The sequence below is a fragment of the Cebus imitator genome, unplaced genomic scaffold (assembly GCF_001604975.1).
Source record: "Cebus imitator isolate Cc_AM_T3 unplaced genomic scaffold, Cebus_imitator-1.0 Scaffold89, whole genome shotgun sequence".
NCBI classification, from domain to species: domain Eukaryota; kingdom Metazoa; phylum Chordata; class Mammalia; order Primates; family Cebidae; genus Cebus; species Cebus imitator.
The window spans coordinates 2,926,980-2,946,867 of record NW_016107404.1 but is presented as its reverse complement, the minus strand read 5'-3'; the positions used below and the strand labels follow the sequence as shown (position 1 = coordinate 2,946,867).

The 19,888-nt window shown below is 35.9% G+C and overlaps 1 protein-coding gene across 1 annotated transcript in view; it reads right to left on the bottom strand.

The window, feature by feature from the left end:
* ABCA12 (ATP binding cassette subfamily A member 12) overlaps window positions 1–19,888 on the bottom strand; it is a 192,855-nt gene that overhangs the window by 88,979 nt on the left and 83,988 nt on the right. The window contains exons 8-11 of the mRNA XM_017534981.2: window positions 16,168–16,280; window positions 10,735–10,810; window positions 6,184–6,302; window positions 4,747–4,853 (exon numbers count right to left, since the gene is read on the bottom strand). Coding sequence (XP_017390470.1) covers window positions 4,747–4,853; window positions 6,184–6,302; window positions 10,735–10,810; window positions 16,168–16,280 — 415 coding nt within the window. The remainder of the gene's footprint in view (window positions 1–4,746; window positions 4,854–6,183; window positions 6,303–10,734; window positions 10,811–16,167; window positions 16,281–19,888) is intronic.

Sequence of the window (19,888 nt, the reverse complement as noted above, 5' to 3'; positions counted from 1 at the left end):
CCTTTCTTGAACTGCTGCATGAAGATCACACTTATTCTAATAAGACCATATTTAAACCATGGACGAGAATACACTTGATTTTTTGGAAGTGTCTGCACCGTTTCTGACATCTTCCTCCCTCAGGTATTGTAGGATACTGGGTGCTTTTGTCCTTAAAATCTCTTAAAACATGCTCAGAAAGGGCTTAAAAATCCCACACCCAGAGGAAAAAGAGAAAAAATGAAAATCAGATAATTTCCTATCCTGTCAGTGATATTCCTCTCACTATCAGTTCACTATATTCTATGTATCCTGAGGATATATTGCATGCCCTACATCCTGGGGAAAAAATAATATATGCCTCTGGGAAAACAAATTCTATTGTGCTTGGAAGCTACCCTGGAGCTATTTCTTTTTAAGAAGGGAAATAAATTGGAACAATATCCTAATAAGCAAATATATGGTCATTCATTACAGCTCAGTTTCCAATCAGAAGTTACATATTGACAGAAATGAAGTATTTTATGGTACCAGCAAATGTTTTGGAATATTTATTTCCATCTTATCAGATACAAAAGGCACAATGATGTGTCTTTAGTGAGAGATTTATAAATACACATAGGTCATAGCAATTAAATGTTGATTATCTTAGATAGTAAATATCATTGGTCTATTTTCCATTGTAATTAATATAATTGTTTGAACTATTCAAAAATGGTTTTATATATACAAAAATTCTACTTACTAGTGTTACTGCTATGAGAAATTTTCCATTCTGGAATTGACCCAGTCACTGTACCACCTGTAACTACATTTGCCACTCTATTCTTTCTTTTGATTTTCCAAATACTAGACATGATTAAACCTGCAATAAATGGAGTGAAGCCTCTATACCACATTCTCCAGGGACTTTTTCTGGTAAATTATTAAATTAAAAGATAAATTCTGTTGGGCTAATATATTTGTTTTAATTGAGCTTTGAGGGTGTTTGTACATTTGAATGTCTTTTACCCAGTAGAGACTCAAATATGTTTTTTAATTGCAAGTTTGGTCTACATGGGTGGGAAACCAGCCAAAGTCCATATAGTATGGTCTTGGCTTAGTGAGATAAAAGTTATAGAAGAGGAAATTGGAAATCTAGCCATATTGGGGCTAATAGGCTTGGTTTTCCAAAATAAAAATATAATTCAGGGCCAATAATATGGAATGCCTTGAGAAGCATATCCACAAAGAAGCAACATTATGATCATTTCATATTTGTCATTACTTACTACTTTATTCTGAGAGCAATACATGCATTAAAGTCCTAGAAGCTTCACAGATCATTAAAAATCAAAATAAATTCAGTGAACTTCTTCAAAAGTATATGTCAACTTCAGATTCCAGATTTGCCAAAGCTTCATACAGAGCCCTTCTCTCTTTCATCACCAGTAAAAGTTCAGGCCTAAAATAGAACGACGGAAGACTAACGCCATTTCCAGCTGTGATTGAATTCTCCAGTGCCTGATGCTTTTCAAATGCATCTGAATCAGAATCGTAAGTGACATGATGATATTGACCTCACAATAGCATGAGCATAAAATAAAGCAGCAATATTCCTGAGCTCTTCGTAGGTAAATAAAGGGAAAAATAAGTCTATTTAAAATTTTAAAGGTGTTACAATAATAAAAACATTGTGTTATTTGTATTTCTGCCCCAAACAGGAAACACCCACATTATGTGTAGCTCTCCAGTCGGGAAATCATTCTTCCCATCAAAGCAACTGGAAAGAAAAAAGATAAAACAATGAAGGGAGGAGAAAACTCAAAATTTCTAGAAGAGCAGAATGTTCAGGCAAGGAGAAGGAGCTGGGAAAAGTCACCGATGAATGACAGGGTTCACCACCATCTTAGGAATATCATGACTAAAGTGTTAGAATGGGTGTGCCCTAACTGATGGTCACAATCATGATACTAATTATCAGGTGGGCAAAGCAGAGGAGTAAGAGCATCTCTAACCATGGAACTCTACGAGTTTGTCTTCATTCTTTCAGTGATCGGTACTGAGTGTTTCCCATGTGTCATACTCTCTGCCAGGTGCTGGGGATGCATTGCTAAAGGAACAGACCTGGCAGTATTCCTCATGGAGCTTGTGATCTCAGACTGAATGGGTCCCGTCAATTTCACACAGCAGCCATGCTTGTTATAAATGATAATAGATTTTCTACTCAAAGGAAAAGATTGTAGTTTATTTCCACTTCTGTACCTTCTAGAACTTTTTCCATAATGTAACCCTCATGGAGAGCATTTTATTCAAATTGGGGATGATGTTTCAAATTATTTTTAGCCCCAATCCCCTCCCATTAGTATAAATGTTTGAGACTGTCATGTTTCCATTCCCCTCGTGTATATTATGTGCTTCCTGGTGACTTTCTAAGTCAAGAACTACAATAAGTAATTGCCCAGGGAGCATGATTACATCATCAGTGCTCTGCTTTAACATCATCTCTTTTTCATATATTCATGAATCAAGCCTTAAGCTCCTACTATGTGGGGCTTTAGGGGTGATGAAGGCATAATTTCATCAGCTTAAATGCTAGTGAGGAAACCAGATCTGACATATAAAACAAACTATAATGCCAAGTAATGAGTTCCAAGGCCAGAAATCTCACAGTCATTGGAGATGTCATCTCAGTAGAGATGGCTCTTTCTAAAATGCAAATTTCACCTTCTTCAAATTCACAACTTACATGGTCAAATTCAAACTCCTTGACAAAGAAGTCAGAATCTGGGCTGAGCCTCACCCTGCAGCCCTCTTTTCTGCCTATGCTATGGGCATCTTCTGTTCCAGCTGAACACGTGACGGCAGATAGCCTCTACCTATCTTTCAGGTTAACACCTCTATCTTCTTAAACTCAGGACTCTATGTCTATAATGCACAACTCTCCTAATTAATTCTACATAGCCTTCAAAACTCAGGGAAAACGTTATTTTCTCTATAGAATTTCTTCTTTCCATCTGTATCCCTTACAATCCATGTTAGATCTCCCACCTCCATGCACAGAAGCCTCTATCCACATTCCACAACACTTAATCTCACTGTATTATAATTGTCGGTCTGCTTTTCCATCTCCTCCACTGGATTGACTACAAGCACTTTGGGGTTAGAGGGTAGGTCTTACAAATAAATAGATTAGTATTATGGGAGCACATATAATTGATAGAAAAAAATTAATGGATAAATATTATAGGAACACAGAAGAAAAAGTCATTATCCTGGCTGAAAAACAGCGAGAAAGGTGATACTCTAACATAGAGGAAGGGATGTTTAAACTTGTCCTTGAGGGATGAGTAGGAATTTTCCAGATGAATGCACAACTTCCTTCTCATTTGCACAAACAAATTAAGATAATGCTAAATTAAGTATATTAGAAATTTTGATGCATGTAGAAGACTAGGGCTAAAATGTAGGTAATGTAACTAGCACATTTATTTGTAATATACATGGACATAATGTTTTACATTCCTGCTTAATTATACCATGTTCAGTATACATGTCATCTTGCTTGCCCTGAATAAACCAGTTGTAATTTCACTTCATTCCTGACTATGTAAATCCAATTGAACGGCTATTGTTACTAGGAAAACAGCTTTCAAATTTTAATAGGGCTATTTAAAAAATAAACTAAATTTTATGATAACCTATATACTACATGTATGAGATAAACACAGAATAACGGACAAATAAGCATAGAGAGATTCCCATTTTGGGGTTTTATTTTTGGGGGGTTGCTTTTTCTCACATTCTCCAGTATCATAAATTTTAATATGACTTATTTATTTCTGCTTCTGATGACAATAATAATAGAGTGAACCACATTTGGAGATTTTTTTATGCTGTGAAATCTAAAACATCAGCTTTCAAAATCTACTTTTACAGATTTTAAAACTCAGGATATCTCAAATCAGAAATCATATTGTGAATCTTTTTTCAAATCTCTTTCAAATTATGAGGTTTAATACAATAACTACTATTAACCATTCTCTTATGAATATTCATACTGTAATTAGGCTCTTAAGGGTCATTTCATGCAGAGATCCCCACTGATTAAAAACAAAATACCATTATATAACATTAAACTCTTTAAAAAAATAATTATTATTTTTTTTTTTTTAGATGGAGCCTTGCTTTGTCACCCAGGCTGGAGTGCAATAGCGCGATCTCAGCTCACTGCAATCTCTGCCTCCTGGGTTCAAGTGATTATCCTGCCTCAGCCTCCTGAGTTGCTGGGATTACAGGCATGTGTCACCACACCCGGCTAATTTTTGTATTTTTAGTAGAGATGGGGTTTCACCATATTGGCCAGGCTGGACTTGAACTCCAGACCCCAGGTGATCCACCCACTTCGGCCTCCTAAAGTGCTGAGATTACAGGTGTGAGCCACCGCACCCAGCTAATTTATTAATTTTTTTAAAGACAGCGTCTCACACTGTCACCTAGGCTGGAGTGCAGTGGTGACAACAGCTCACTGCAGCCTCAAACTCCTGGTCTTAAGTGATTCTTCCCATCTGAGCCTCCTGAGTAGCTGCAATTACAGGCATGAGCCACTGCATCCAGCCATAAACTCTTTGTCACCTTTTTTCTAGAGTCATAAGAGGACCATTATAAATCTAGAGTTAAAATAGAATCATTATTTACAAAGATCAGATTTAAAACTTAAAGTAAAAGTATATCTTGCCAACTATTATAGGAAGTGTTGAGGTTTACTTTTTATCTTTCATGGCTTACTTTTGATTTTAGGACTTCAGGAACTGGAGGGAAGTAATCCTCATAAGAGCCATTTCGAAGAAAAGATTTTTTAAATCGTATTGTGGACTGCAGGAGTCTTAGATTTTCTGAAAAGGAAGGGAGAAGAGTTACTTTATGTGAATTGCAAGGTCATTTAGGAAACCAATTTGAAAGACACCTCTATCCTGATTTAGTACTAAATTTTGTCTAAGATAATAGCCTACGTCAATATAAATATAAGATGAGTGAAAATTTAACCTTTATTTGAACCATGGGGACAATAGAGTTCATTATTTTAAAAATATTCATAGATATTCTGCTTAGAGATAAAAATACTTCTAGCAAAGATGCTACATAGTTTTGGCTCTTTGTGAACTGACTATGCTTTATTCCTGACTTTTGGATATACTATTAAGTTGAAGTATCTTGGAGAGAAGAGGTTGTGGAATCACTGTGATATAAATAGGCCTTTCCAACCTTGATTAATTGATACCTTATAAACAAAGACCAGACTTAAATATTTGTTGTGCTATTTACTTGCCATTAACTCTCAGAAAACTATTTTTATTGTGGCAAAAAAGAATGTGTGTGTCCTAGAAAATGTGAGAAAATAGGTCTTTTCTCTCAAAAAAAAAAAACATTTTATTAAATATAATCTTTGTGGTTACCCATGTAGGCAGAAAATTGCAAATAAAGTATGTAAGGATAGAAAATAAAAATAGTCTGCCACAAAGATGCCTTTGTTTGTGTAATTTACACCCACTTTCAGAACTCTATATTATCATCTTTAACATTTTTTAACAACTAAGATTGTTAAGAGCATAAAAATGTCATGAAGGGTCATGTGAACCCCTAATGACTTCAGACACTTGGAAGGTTTGTCCCAGTGGCCATTATCAGATTATCCATTCATTATATGGCCATTATATATTAAAGTTTGTCCAGGTGGCCAGCCAGTGCTAGTAGCAGCAACAGAATAATATGATAATAGGACTAGACATTCCCTCGTATATCAAATCAACAGACTGAAACGGATGCATATGGAAACTAAGATTTTAGAGTCTGGGTGCAGTGGCTCATACCTGTAATCCCAGCACTTTGGGCGGATCACGAGGTCAAGAGATTCAGACCATCATGGCCAACATGGTGAAACCCCATTTCTACTAAAAATACAAAAATTAGCCAGGCGTGGTGGTGCACACCTGTAGTTCCAGCTACTCAGAAGGCTGAGGCAGGAGAATCACTTGAACCTGGGAGGCGGAGTTTGCAGTGAGCCGAAATCGTGCCTCTATACTCCAGCCTGATGACAGAGTGAGACTCCAGCTCAAAATAAAATGATTTTACAAACTTTTTTGTATAAGCAAATGCCTCGGAAACTCACTACTTTAGAACAGAAATAGAAACCATGAGTGGCATTTTGAGTAAGAAAACTATTACCTGGTGAACCCCTGGCCAAACTGTCAGTCACATTTCTCACACATGCCAAGTAAGGAATATAAGGGCTATTTGCTGATATGTTTAAGAGGGCATCTTCAAAGTTTTCCAGAATTAGGAGCCTGCAGAATTAGAAAAGAATACCAAAATTAAGTCATATGAAAATAAAGTAAAGCAATTTTGGTCCTTGGTTGTTGGGCACTGGTTGGCTGGGACATTGAAATACTATGGATGTCTTCCCTCATCCAGTTTAACTGCACGATGGCAGCACCTCTCTGGATTCTCTGAGCACTTGCCTTTTCCATGTGTACTATCTTTATATTTAATTATTTTAATATTCCATCATAGGTCATCTTAAGGTGGTTTCTAGGCACTGGCAAGGGTTGTCAGAGAAAATACTGGACTCCCAGTTAAAGTTGAATCTTAGATAAACAATGAATAATCTTTTCGTGTGCAAATACATCCCACAAGTCCTGCAATTTTTTTTTTCTTTTTCTTTTTATCTCTTTTCATTTTTTTTTTTTTTTGAGATGGAGTCTCACTCTGTCGCCCAGCATGGAGTGCAGTGGTACAATCTTGGCTCACTACCACCTCTGCCTCCCAGATTCAAGTGATTCTGCTGCCTCAGCCTCCTGAGTAGCTGGGATTACAGGCACATGCCACCATACCTGGCTAATTGTTGTAGTTTTAGTAGAGACGAGGCTTCACCATGTTAGTCAGGCCAGTCTTGAACTCCTGACCTCGTGATCTCTTTTTATTTTCTAAATCTGGCAACCCCCTTCTGACTCTCCAATTCTTCTCTTGTCAATTGAAAGCTAGGGGGCTAGATGATCTGCTAGGTCCTTTCCGTCTACAATATTGAATAACTAGATTTGAATTCATTTAATTGTGATGAGAAAGAACTAACGGGATCCAACTGACCAATATAAGTTCCTTTTTTCTCTAAACAACCAGTGTAGTGTTTCCAAATTAGCCACTTTCTGGTTTCCTTTCAAAGTGATTGACATGTGAAGATAGAGCCTAAGATTTTTAAGGCTATGTGAGTAAGGCTATATGAATGAGTATGTGCGTGTTATACGTGCCCTGTCATTTCAACTGTGAGGCTGCATCTCTATTTATTTTGTAACTTATTCCCTTGGTGTCTACTATGGAATTTTATGTACAGTAAAGATGGAATAAATGTCAATGGCTGATTTGGGGATCATCTGTTTTGAATCAAACTGTACGATACCCAAATTAACTAGTCCTATTGGATGTTTAACTTAGATTTTATTAAAATGTGAGTGGGAACAATTAATCTTGGCATAGCTAGTAAATTTAGGAAAATGTTTTCATCAATATTAAAGAAGACTCGGGGTATTTAAATGTGGGTTAGTAACACAGGATCCTTGAGGAAGTTTAAAAGAAAAAATAAACAAATGGCAAAAAAAGTCTCTAACTTGGCAGGCAGAGCACAGCAAAGTGGTCAGAGGGCTGACTCATTTAAATACTATTCATAGCCTTGATATTTAAAAAAAAAAAGCATCCATTTTACGGGCACTCATGCTTGTGTATAGGCATTTTCTTGACTGGAGATTCTTGGTAATACTATATTTGGTGGTCTCAGACCTTTGAGATTTTAGACAGTTAGCTTCATTACTTATCAAGGCCTCCTTATAGATGGTCATGCCATTTATCAATTCACAAATGAAGGACAGGAGAATGTATTCTTTGAGTAAGTTTTCTGTCCTAAATAAAAGAAACTATCAGGGAAATTTGAAAGTCACATTATTACTGTTAAAAATGCAATAGGAGTGTGACAGGTGGCAAAACTAACGCTGTTCTATTGGTTACCCGTATAATATGAAGATATGAATCGAGGTTCATGGACTGGTCCACTTATGATATCAGAGAGTCAAGGCAAATCAAATCAAGCCAAGGTCTAATAATAACCAATATACTCACAACACTTGCTCAAAAAATCCTGAGCAGGTGTTCTGAAATATATGATAGTTTCAGAATGTTGAGGGAAGTGGGAAGCAGTGTCTGAAAGAAGATTCCAAAGATAAGCTGAAAGATGGGACTTCAGAATCCAAAACATCAAAAAAGAGACAAATGAAATTATGAGAACAATTATAAATTGACTGCATCTGTTTTGGGGAAAGGAGCGTGGAACACTCCATCATTTTATTCGGCTATAGTGATAAGTATAGGTTTCAAAATAAACATTTCTCCTCTGAGCAACTTGAAAGAATGATGCATTTAGTTTTGTATTCCACTCCCTGTTCACCCATGACCCCATCCCCATCACAGAATATTTAGCATTTGTGTTTTGTATATCATACACTTGAGTTAATATCTGTTGAAAGGATAAATACATAAGGAAAAGATATGTATCTGAGAAGTGCCCAATGAGGCATCTCTGGATGAGCACATGTCAGGTCGTTCTCTTGCTTCAGTAAGGTGGCTCTCCCTTCCTCTCCTCATCTTTCCCCACACCTCCCAATATTGCCCTTCCTTCTTTTGTGTTTGTCTTTCTCTCTGTCATCACTGTTACAACATAGAGCCGTTTCCACTTGGTGCACTGCTCAAGGGCAAAATATTGGCCTAATTTACTAGATGGACTAGAACAGATTTTCATGGTGTACTGTCAAGCTTAAAATAGGGGACAGCTGGGCTAGAATTGACCTTGAAATATCATCTAAGCCATTCTCTTAGTTTCATAAAGAACATTTGATTACAAAAATTTTCGAGAATAGACTTAGTTTACTCCAAAATAAGATCCCATATCTGTGTGCCACAGTTTTGGCATAAATGCCCAATTATTCCCTTAAAACACTTGAGTAATCCTTTATGCAAAATCCTCCCTACTTCCCAAGAGTACTTACAATAAAAGATAAGTGTCTGGATGTGCACATTCATGTGTGTAAGTACAAACACAAAATAATCAAAATAATGACTTTAGAACAAAAATAATTAGGAGAAAGCAGAGCTATGAGGGAAAAGTCGTTTTGAGCATCTTTCTCTAGAAAATTCTGAGCCAAAATAACTTTTATCTTATACCAGTATCGCCACTCTGTGATTATTTTAAAGCTGGAATGGAAAGGAAGTCTGGAGATAAGAAATCCCTTAATTTCATCCATCACAACAAGAGCCATCTTAGAAGTATTGAATTCTTCCTAATAAACTGTCAGCTAGCTGTCAGCAACTAACTACATTTGCTGTGGAATTTGCAGGTCTGTGGTGCTGACATTATCAATGCTATGGATGCCTCAAGGCTCTGATAAAAAATTCCTGGCTTCAGCAATAAGTATGCAGTTATCTCAGTTTAAAGGTATTTTGCTATTATTATATTTGATGGCTATATAGGGAATGTGTTTAAAAGACATGACTATTTGAAACATGGCAGCCTGGCTAAGGAGAAACTGCCTAAGGGCTTAGTTGCTCTGGGAGAAGCACCTGGGTCAGCCACCGTAGAGGATGAGGGAGATGGCAGCAGAAACAGGAGGAGGTCATTTACGCAAGGATTTTGGCCAGAATCTACTCAGAATTGGAGAAATTCCCTTTAAATAATAGAAAGTTTGTAAACAACTGTATAAATTCTATTTTAGAAAAAGAAAAACGTGGTTAAAAATAAGTATTCCTGTTTGTTTTTATTTGTATAAATTTCTGTTAGCACAAAAACATATCCTTTGGGACTAAAATCAAAGAATTTTAATAGTATAATTTATAGGCTAAAGCAGACTTTACCTAACAGGCAGGCCATCTAGTCTCTAAACATGCCTTGAACTATGGGAATTTGCTTCAATTAACTACCATAAGCAACTGTTTGCACTTCTTACCATAATTATCACAGTTACTTCAGGATCTGCTTGCATTAACGGTCTTTAGACAGCATGGTTGCTGCTGTTATTTCCACTGCCTATTGCAGGGACTTTATATATGTCAATAAATGCCCCAAATTAAATTACCTAGTTTTGCCTAACTGAATACTACTGAAAGCCAACAAATTTTGCATTATCTTGCTTGTGCATAAAAAAATATTTTGATTCTATAGAAATAAAAAAAACAGTAATAAAAATATTGGAGGCTGCTGTGGTATGAATGAGTATGCCCTCCCGAAATTCATATGTTGAACTCCAAACCCCAAAGGCGACGGTATTAGGAAGCTTGTTTATAAGCTGCTCACTTTGTGATATTTTGCTATAGCAGGCTGCATATAGTAAGACAGATACTTATACATTGTTTGTGGTGAAAGAAAAGTGTCGGCAACTGGACCTCTAGCCAGATCATCCTCATAGGCATAAGGTAACCAATCCAGAATGACACATTACATCTAGTTATGCAAGCTTGGAACTGAAAAAGAGATTTTCTTGTGCAATCCTAAAGTATCATTAAATAATATCAAAAAATAAGTTTCAACTTTACTTCACTTGGACTATGCCCTTTCCTTTGCTCAGTCGTTGATTTTTTTTTATTCCATGCTTATATACACTGATAAGAGAATTATGTTTAGAAACTGTTTTGTTTATTCAGCCAAGTTACCTACCTATTTAGAAATAAACAAAGACTTACTGTGCAGCCAGACTGCTTGGAGATAATGTCTGTCCATCATCCTCACTCCACACATGCGTTATATTATCGGAGTCACCTAAAGTAATAATTTTTATATAGGTAAATATTTAACATGTTTGCTTAAAGATTTTTTTCCTCAGCAAAAATCATCCCAGGTCAAATTAATGAGGAGAAAATGCAGAAATCTGCAGAATTATTCTCCAAAGAATTTTATAAAAAACATCTGTGCTCTTTTGTTGGAAATACTGGTGATATTTATAGGAAATAGATGGCTACCGGTCAAAATAATCCCAATGGGCAAACATATGCATTTCTAACAAGTTCTTTGTGCATCAAGCCACTACATTATTTTATCCCAGGACCTGCATATATAGATGACTGCTGAGTACTATAATGAAGATTAACTATCACGTGATTTGTTAATCAAATGAAGTCAATTTTAGTCTTACGGGTCACTGGATTTTTTTTTTTTCCTTCAGTTGTTAGAATGTAGCCTCAGGAAACATCTGCTATCACTAATCTATATTTTCTATCTTTCAAAAAGCAGCCACTAATCTCAATTGAATGCAGCTGTGAATGCAAATGGACTGGTGTTAACAGAACTGTTCTGAGTGTTCTCAAATAATATGAAGGTGCATAGTGTGGTGGGCAGTCACTAAGTTTGGTCTAAGGGAAACCACATATGAAGATCTAATTCAACATCATGAGTTACCCCTAGAAGTTAAATAGGTCCCCGATTCAGCCTGTTGCACAAGGTTGTATCATAAAAGAGTAAGTGTGCAACAGCACTCACATAAAAATTGAAAATGAAAATGCTTTAAATGGTCCCTACATAAATAAAACCATCATAAATCCAATACTTTAATTTGGCTCCTTTAGGGAAATGGTATCACTTGTTTCAGTCTTCTTCAGACTCTACTCGTTCCTTATAAATAATCCAGTATATTTCAATGGCGTCATTTTTAGCATTGCCTAATCACTTTCAATGGGATATTTTATTACCAGCTTCAATAGTTCTTGTGTTGTCTTTAGTTAGTGCAACCTAAAGCCTTCTAAAAAGGTAGTAGCACAGGGCTGGGTGTGGTGGCTCACTCCTGTAATCCCAGCACTTTGGGAGGCCAAGATGGATGGATCACCCGAGGTCAGGAGTTTGAGACCAGCCTGGCCAACCTGGTGAAAATGAAACCCACACTCTACTAAAAAAATAAAAATTAGCTGGGCGTGGTAGCAGGCACCTGTAATCCCAGCTACTCAGAGGCTGAGGCAGGAGAGTCACTTAAACCTGAGAGGCAGAGGTTGCAGTGAGCCAAGATTGCACCATTGCACTCACTCCAGCCTGGGCGACAGAGCGAGACTCTTGTCACACACACACACACACACACACACACACACACACACACACACACGGTACTAGTACAAAACTACGCAATCATCCATTCTTTTCTGGTGCTGATTATTAATTTTATTTAAATTAGCATGTGTGTAAAAAAGACTATTCCAGAATTAAAATTGTCACCTGTATCAGTCACCTGTATCAGTCATGTTTAAGTAATGTTTGTACAGCCCCTATCTTGCAGAGCAGCTGTCTCAGTTTTTCCTGTTCAGCAAAGTGGAGTTTTTCTGTGCTCTGTTCATGATGCAGCTAAATATTTATTGCTCAAATAATACTAATGCATCGGTGAGTTAAAGGAACAAGAATGTATGGGATGCCCAGAGTAAATAAACCTGATTAACAATAGTAATACTTATTACATATTGGCTTCTATATATAGAATGGATTTAAAAATCTGTTGAGATTTATGCTTTTGCAATGTAAAAGTATATAAAGCTCTTTTTCTAAGATCAAATTTTGCTCACTTTGAACTCCTACATGATGCTGAACAAGCTAATTGGTATTTGTATACTATGTGGTTATAGAGTTTTTCTTTTTCATCAAGCCATTAAAATAAGTAACTAATAGAAAATTAAAGGTACATTATCAATGATAGACTTGACCCTGAAGTCAAATAGAGATTTTTCCCTCTGGTCACTAAGGACTATAAAGCATATTGAAAGAAATACTATACTAAACAGGCCTTAATGAAGTGGAAAATGTTACAGACTCTTAAAAACTGAGATTTTACTTGTTTTTTATTTGTAAGATTAGGCATATATAAAATTGTATTCACAGACACAGAAATATGGTACATAGATAACCTCTTTTTATCAGTAAGGATTGCTTTCTATCCTAAATTACATCCTAAAAATGTAATTTCATATCATGTACTATTTTGCAAAAGATCAAATTCCAATGAGTCACAACGATAATCTCTGCTCCCAAAACTCAATATTTATAAATGGACTTACTATGCAGTGTATTAACTGTGTAGCAAGGATCCTAGCTGGAGCTGAGCTGAGAATTAGATATCTTGAGACAGGAAGTTAGGAAGCCACCTTCTTCCCTCGTGTTTATTAGCATCTCTCTATTTTCATGGTTGCAAAGGAGGCTCCTGAAGAAACCCTGAAGCATGCTCATACTTCAGGTTGGATCACAGATAAAAATGGTGTGTGGAAAGTGGGTAGAAATCAGAGTGTGGAGAGGAATGGGGAAAGGCAGTGGAAAAAATGTAGCACGTGGCTTCCCACAGAATGATAAATGTGGATGGGGAGCCACGGTCCATCAGTGGCTGAAAGTGGGGGCCATTCTGAGGTTAAGCAGGTACTTGCATGTCCCAGTGAGATAACCCAGAAGCAAGTAAGTCTCAGAAGGTAGATGTTTAGGCAAGGCTGTTTAAAAGAGCTCATGGGGCTTAGCTGTGGAGATATACAGATCTAGGTTCTAATCTCAGTTTGGTCACTTGTTGGGTGAATAACACAGGCTAAGCTCCCAGCCTCCTGAAGCCCGTTTCTTTATCTATAAAATGGAGTAACAACTTAATCTCACATAGTTGTTGTGATGCTAAAAGGAATTTCAGATAATAAAGCACTGAGCATTGACACAATAAATATTACCTATTATGTTCTTTACTTGAAAGAGCGGTAAACCTACTTTGCAGGTTTACTTGAAACCTGCAATGCTATCTTAACCATTATAATTAGAGAGAATCCAAGCAACTCTGCTATGAGATACCACCTGACTCCAGCATAACAGAGTATAAAACCAAGGGAGAAAGCATGATCACTTTCAAAAACACTGCTGAACGCTGTGAAGATAAGAATGAAGTGGCCTGGATTACGAGGAAGGTATCTGTCCTCAGACCAGAGACCCCTGTGCTGTTGAACTGTAGTTACTAGCTCTACCTTCAATTACAAGTTTAAGTTCCCTGAAAGATTCCTAGAAACACTTAAGAGGGTTTTCAAAGCCTACAGAATTTCTGCTCAAACAGGTAGAGGTTTGAAGTTAATAACTTTTAGGAATTGACATTAATACCTGTGCATTAGTATTCTTGGCTTGATGAACTCACAGTGCAGGAAATTTAAAAATAAACAGAGGTAAGTACATCAAATTTTACACATAATATATTTCCTTGGTGTATTTTCTTGTCTTCTTGACCATCCAATCATGTGTTTTAAAACTTGCCAAAATGATTAGCACAGTCATAGGTGTAAAATGTGGTCATCGTTAAATATTAAAAACTGAATTACATTTTTCACCATGAAAAGTGTTCTGCTCCCTGCTTAATAAGAAATGCTGTTTACCTCTCCAGCTTCTGACGCACAGATAAGCTTTGTACTTAAATTTTTTTAAAATGTAACTTGATGGCTGGGTGCAGTGGCTCATGCCTGTAATCCTAGCACTTTGGGAGGCCAAAGTGGGTGGATCACGAGGTCAGAAGTTCAAGACCAGGCTGGCCAAGATGGTGACATCCCATCTCTACTAAAAATACAAAAATTAGCTGGGCATGGTGGTGGGCACCTGTAAACCCAGCTACTTGGGAGGCTGAGGTAGAGGACTGCTTGAACCTGGGAGTTGGAGGTTTCAGAGCCAAAATATCTGCCACTGCACTCCAGCCTGGGCAACAGAGCGAGACTTCATCTCAAATATATGTGTGTTTGTATGTGTGTGTGTGCATTAATATTCTTGGCTTGATGAAGTCACAGTGCAGGAAATTTAAAAATAAACAAAAGGTAAGTACATCAAATTTTACACATAAAAATATATTTCCTTGGTATATTTTCTTGTCTTCTTGACCATCCAATAATGTGTCTTAAAACTTGCCACACATACATAAGTTTATATGTGTGTGTGTGTGTGTGTGTGTGTGTGTGTGTATGGCACACACACACACACATATATATATTTATTACTTTATATTAAATATAAGGTGTGAGTCTGAAGATATAAAGGAAAAGGCAGTAAGGAGAAATATTAAGTTCTTAAGCCTTTAAAATGCAAATATGAAAAGCATACAGAGGAAATAATTATGTTTGTTAGTGCACTGTCTGGTTTTTTAGCCTGAACTATTTTTTTAGAGTAATCCTGTTTTTCTAATGGTCGTCAAAACCATCAAATTTAATAACAGTCAATCCTGCAAGCTAACCATTAATTCTGTAATTGTAGATATTAAAAAATGCTCTATACTAACAGAAAATGACATCCAAGAGTATTGGTGAACCCTCCAGTAAGAATTCTTCAAAACCTTCATAGATATGCTTTTTTAAATATGAAATTTGGTATTTCAAGACTATATAATGAATAATCAGCTTTTGAACTGATGATCTCAGGATGCTTATTTTTGTAATCTAAAGGTAAAAGTCAACATAAGTAAAAGCTGACAAACTCAGCTGAGAAAGCATGATTCTAAATTTATTCACCAGAGATAAATTGTTAACCAAACTTGGCAAATAGGGATTTATTTCTTACATCTCCAAACCTGTGTCTGCGTGTATATACCCGCATGTTTCCATCTGAGTGTAGACAGTACTATTCTAGATGTGCCAAAGGGACATTTTGTGACTCACTAGCAACATGTTATACCTTGTCTTACTGGGCATGGCATTGTATTTACATTGATCTATTCATGCTCTAATATCAAGCTGATTGAGGGGCATATTTTTGCCAATGAAAGAACTTCTAAATAAAAAATCAAAATTTGAAAATGAAGTTAAAAGTACTGCAATTCACTTTAGGCTTTGTTTCAAATAGTAGGGTAGAAATCTTGTTGAGGCATGTTCCCTGCTTTTTTTTCTATACCAAGTATAAACATAGTTTTACAAGCTAACAGAGATCATATTCACCTAAATAAAAACCCTAGAAAGCCTCAGCTCCCTCTTCTTGGCCATTTCTCCCTTTCTCCACACTTCAGTTAACTCAAGATCCAGATTTATTCATAGCATATGTCCCCACCTAAGAATAATATCATCTCTACGTGATTACTTTCACTGCACTCTGCTTTATATTTCCAATGGGCCTTGTGACACTGAATTTAACACAATAAGATGGAAAAATAATACCTTGAGCTGGGGAGTCCAGAGTGTACAGCAGATGTTTAACAGACTTCTGGAGGGTTCTAAAACCTTCGTTAGATGCAACTCGTGGATTAACCTTCTGCACAACCAGCAGCACACTAAGGAGTCAAAAAACAATTAAACCAGTATGTTTCAACATTTGAGACAGAAACAAAAGGTTATTTAAGGAGAAAATGGCTACAGTACAGAAGATTATTCTTATAACATAAAAGATAAGGTGCTACTTTTTGTCATTGAATTGCTTGTTTGTCTGCTCATGCACAGAAACTCAACAAAATATTCTTGAACTGAACAGGACACTATGTTTCCAGGCTTGTAAAATATCAGGACTCACCAGCCTTAAAGTAATGAAGTAAAGTTCCCATCAATTTTTTTCTAAGACTCAGAAATAATTAGTTAGGAAAAGTACCTTTTAATTAAAGAATACATTTTATTAAGTAAAAAGAAAATTTAAATATTAGAAAGTATTTTAATTAAAAACCAAACCCAAATAAACAAATGAAGGATCTTGTTTCAGGAATATTTATTATTTAAGCATTTATGATATTTATCTTTTGCTAAACAAATAGTAATGTTTTTGAAAAGAAAATGTAGCTTGCCCTAATTAAAGACTATACTCTGTCCTCTAAGTGGTCTCTAGGTACTACTCCAGAGGTAGTTCAAAATTAATATCCATACTGCCTTTCTGTAGCTTGCATGTTACCAATAAGATGGGCAGTCTACACTGGGGATAGACAATCAGAAAATTCAGTTATGCTAGAGTTCATCCTGTATTTCCAGAAAGCAATTAGTTACTTAAAACTTGTCTTTTAGTTCCTTTATAGCCATTAGTGCATTTCAAAGAAATATTGCTATTGCACATGTATGTCTAAATTATACAAATACTGTGATTTATATCATCAGTCAAGTGAATGCTTTAGTTAAATAGGAGTGAGAACAAAAGGCTTTTGTTAAAAACTTGACATTGTGAAGTTAAATGTAGTACAAATTAGCTAACAGGAATTTTTTCCTATCTAGTTTCTTAATAAACTGAATGCATATTCCAGCAATAGATACAGTATTTGTGTACACTTTCATGGCATTCTATGTTTTTGGCATTTTTGACAGTTAGGTTAAGATTTTGTTCATTTTAGCTCCCTAGATATGAATGAGAGCTGTTTAGAGAACTAAGTTTGGGATGCTGTCTGGGTACTTCCTAGTATAACATAAGGATATACATTTGGATATGTGTATATGTTTATAAACATACATAAAAATATATACATATATATTTTCTAACATTTAGTTTTCTAATAATTCTATAAAGTCAATTTTATTTGTCCAGTTTTGCAGATGGGAAAACTAAAGTTCAAAAAAGTTAAGTAACTTATACGAGGTTATTTAGTTAATAATAGGTATAGCTGGGGTCTGTCTATTTCAAAGTTTATGTTCTATCCACTCTATATGTTGCCTCTGGCACAAAAGCTTTGCTTCAACATGGTGGGGAGGAGAAGGGCAGAAGATTTCTGCACAGAGCCTACAGGCATCGTTAACTTTTCACCCAGCTGTGTTCCACACAGTTGGCCACAGAGGCATGGCTGTATTTTTCTCATCTCTGCTCCGTATACATGACTGGTGATACCTCAGCCATTTTTATGTTTGCCCCAAGAATTTCCTGGGTCTCGGATGTCGGGATGCTTCTAAACCCAAGCAAACATGGAGACCAGCTAGACTGTCTTAGGTCATAAGTCTTGGCTGGCCTTCTCCAAGTCAGACCCTCTGCCTAACTCACCTGATCTGTTGTCCCAAAGTAATATGTTCAAAGACTGAACATTTGACAATCTCATTAAATCTTTCAGCATTATTATCATTAACATTATTAATTAAATGTCAGTCGATTTCGTTCATCTTTTTCTAACAAAATGTAACTTAGTAAATAAGGACACCTAGGCTCCCATCTTCTCTGAAATTCTTTGAACCATCGATATTTGATCTTTATATTACTTCATAGATTATTTTTCTTCTCTTCGTCATATAAAAATGGAAATCATCAAAACAAAACATCATCAAAAACAAGTTGCCTGTGAGTAAAGGTAATTTTTAAGAAGAGTTTTTGGGATTCATGTCTCAGCATAGACCTTCCCCTCAGCAAGGCAAAAATCCCCTTTCCTTTCACATACTTTTCTTGACTTTTGAGATTGCTCATTAATTATTGTCTTAATTTTAACATTATATAATCTGATTTTGGTGGTTTGTTTATATACAACTTACAATGTAATAAAATGCTGGAGAAATAAAAAAATTCCTATGGGGTCCATTTGTCTCTATTACTCGTTCAACAGAGACTAAGATAAACCAATGAGACCATAATTTTGTGATAATATATAGTCATTTGTGAGAAAATTATGGCTGTTAGTGACACTGTCAGATTAATCATAATAATAAACAGCTGACTTTAAAAAATGGTTTATATGGAAATATAATCCAAGCCATGTATTTAATTTGGAATTTTCTAGTAATCACATTAAAAAAGTTAAAAGAAACAGACGAGGTTAATTTTAATAATATATTCTATTTAATCCTATACATCCAAAATACTACAATTTCAATATTTAATAATGTAAAAATTACTAATGAAATACTTAGGTCTTTCACTATACTAGGTCTCCAAACTTATGGGGCATCTCAATGCAGATGCTAAATTTTAATTGAAAAGTCTTAATCTGTATTAGATTTTATTAAATTTACAGGTGAAAAAGTAGATTCACATACCCAAGTTATTCTAAACATACTAAAAATTTTTCAATAACTGAATAAAGTATTAATTTTTAAAATTTAAGTGAATCAAAGTTAGTAAAGTTACAAATTGAGATCCTTAGGCATACTAGCACATTTCACGTGCTCAAAAAGCACATTAACTAGGGGCTATTATGTTAGAAAGATCAAGTATATAAATTACTGGACCACTAAAAAAAGAGTTGTTCTGCCTAAATAAAAGTCAGACGCTACTCTACCAAATATGCAACCTATACAATGGTATAAAATATTTGGAAACCTGTATTCGATAAAGAGTTTATTTCCAACATATATAAAGACCTTCTACAGCTCAATAGTAAATAAATAAATAAACCCAATTTAAAAATGAACGTAGGACTTGAATAGACATTTCTCCAAAGAAAACATATAAATAGCCAATAGACATAGGAAAAAAATGTTCGGTATCACTAATCATCAGATAAATGCAAATGAAAATCTCAGTATCATTGCACAGCTGTCAGGATGCATATTACTGAATAAACAAAAGACAAAAAGTATTGGCAAAGATATAACCCTTGCACGCTATTGGTAAGAATACAAAATGTTGGCCAAGGGTGGTGGCTCACACTCGTAATCCCAGCACTTTGGGAGGCCAAGGCAGGCAGATCACCTGAAGTCAGGGATTCCAGACCAGCCTGGCCAACATGGTGAAACTCTGTCTCTACCAAAAACATTAAAAAATTAGCTGGGTGTGGTGGGGCATGCCTGTAATCCCAGCTACTTAGGAGGCTGAGGCAGGAGAATTGCTTGAACCCGGGAAGTGGAGGTTGTAGTGAGCCGAGATCACGGCACTGCATGCCAGACTGGGCAACAGAAAGAGACTCCATCCCCCCCCAAAAAAAGTTATGTGTCCCCAATCTTTTTTTTTTCTTTACTTCTTCTAAAAAAGTGGGGGAGGAATACGTGTGCA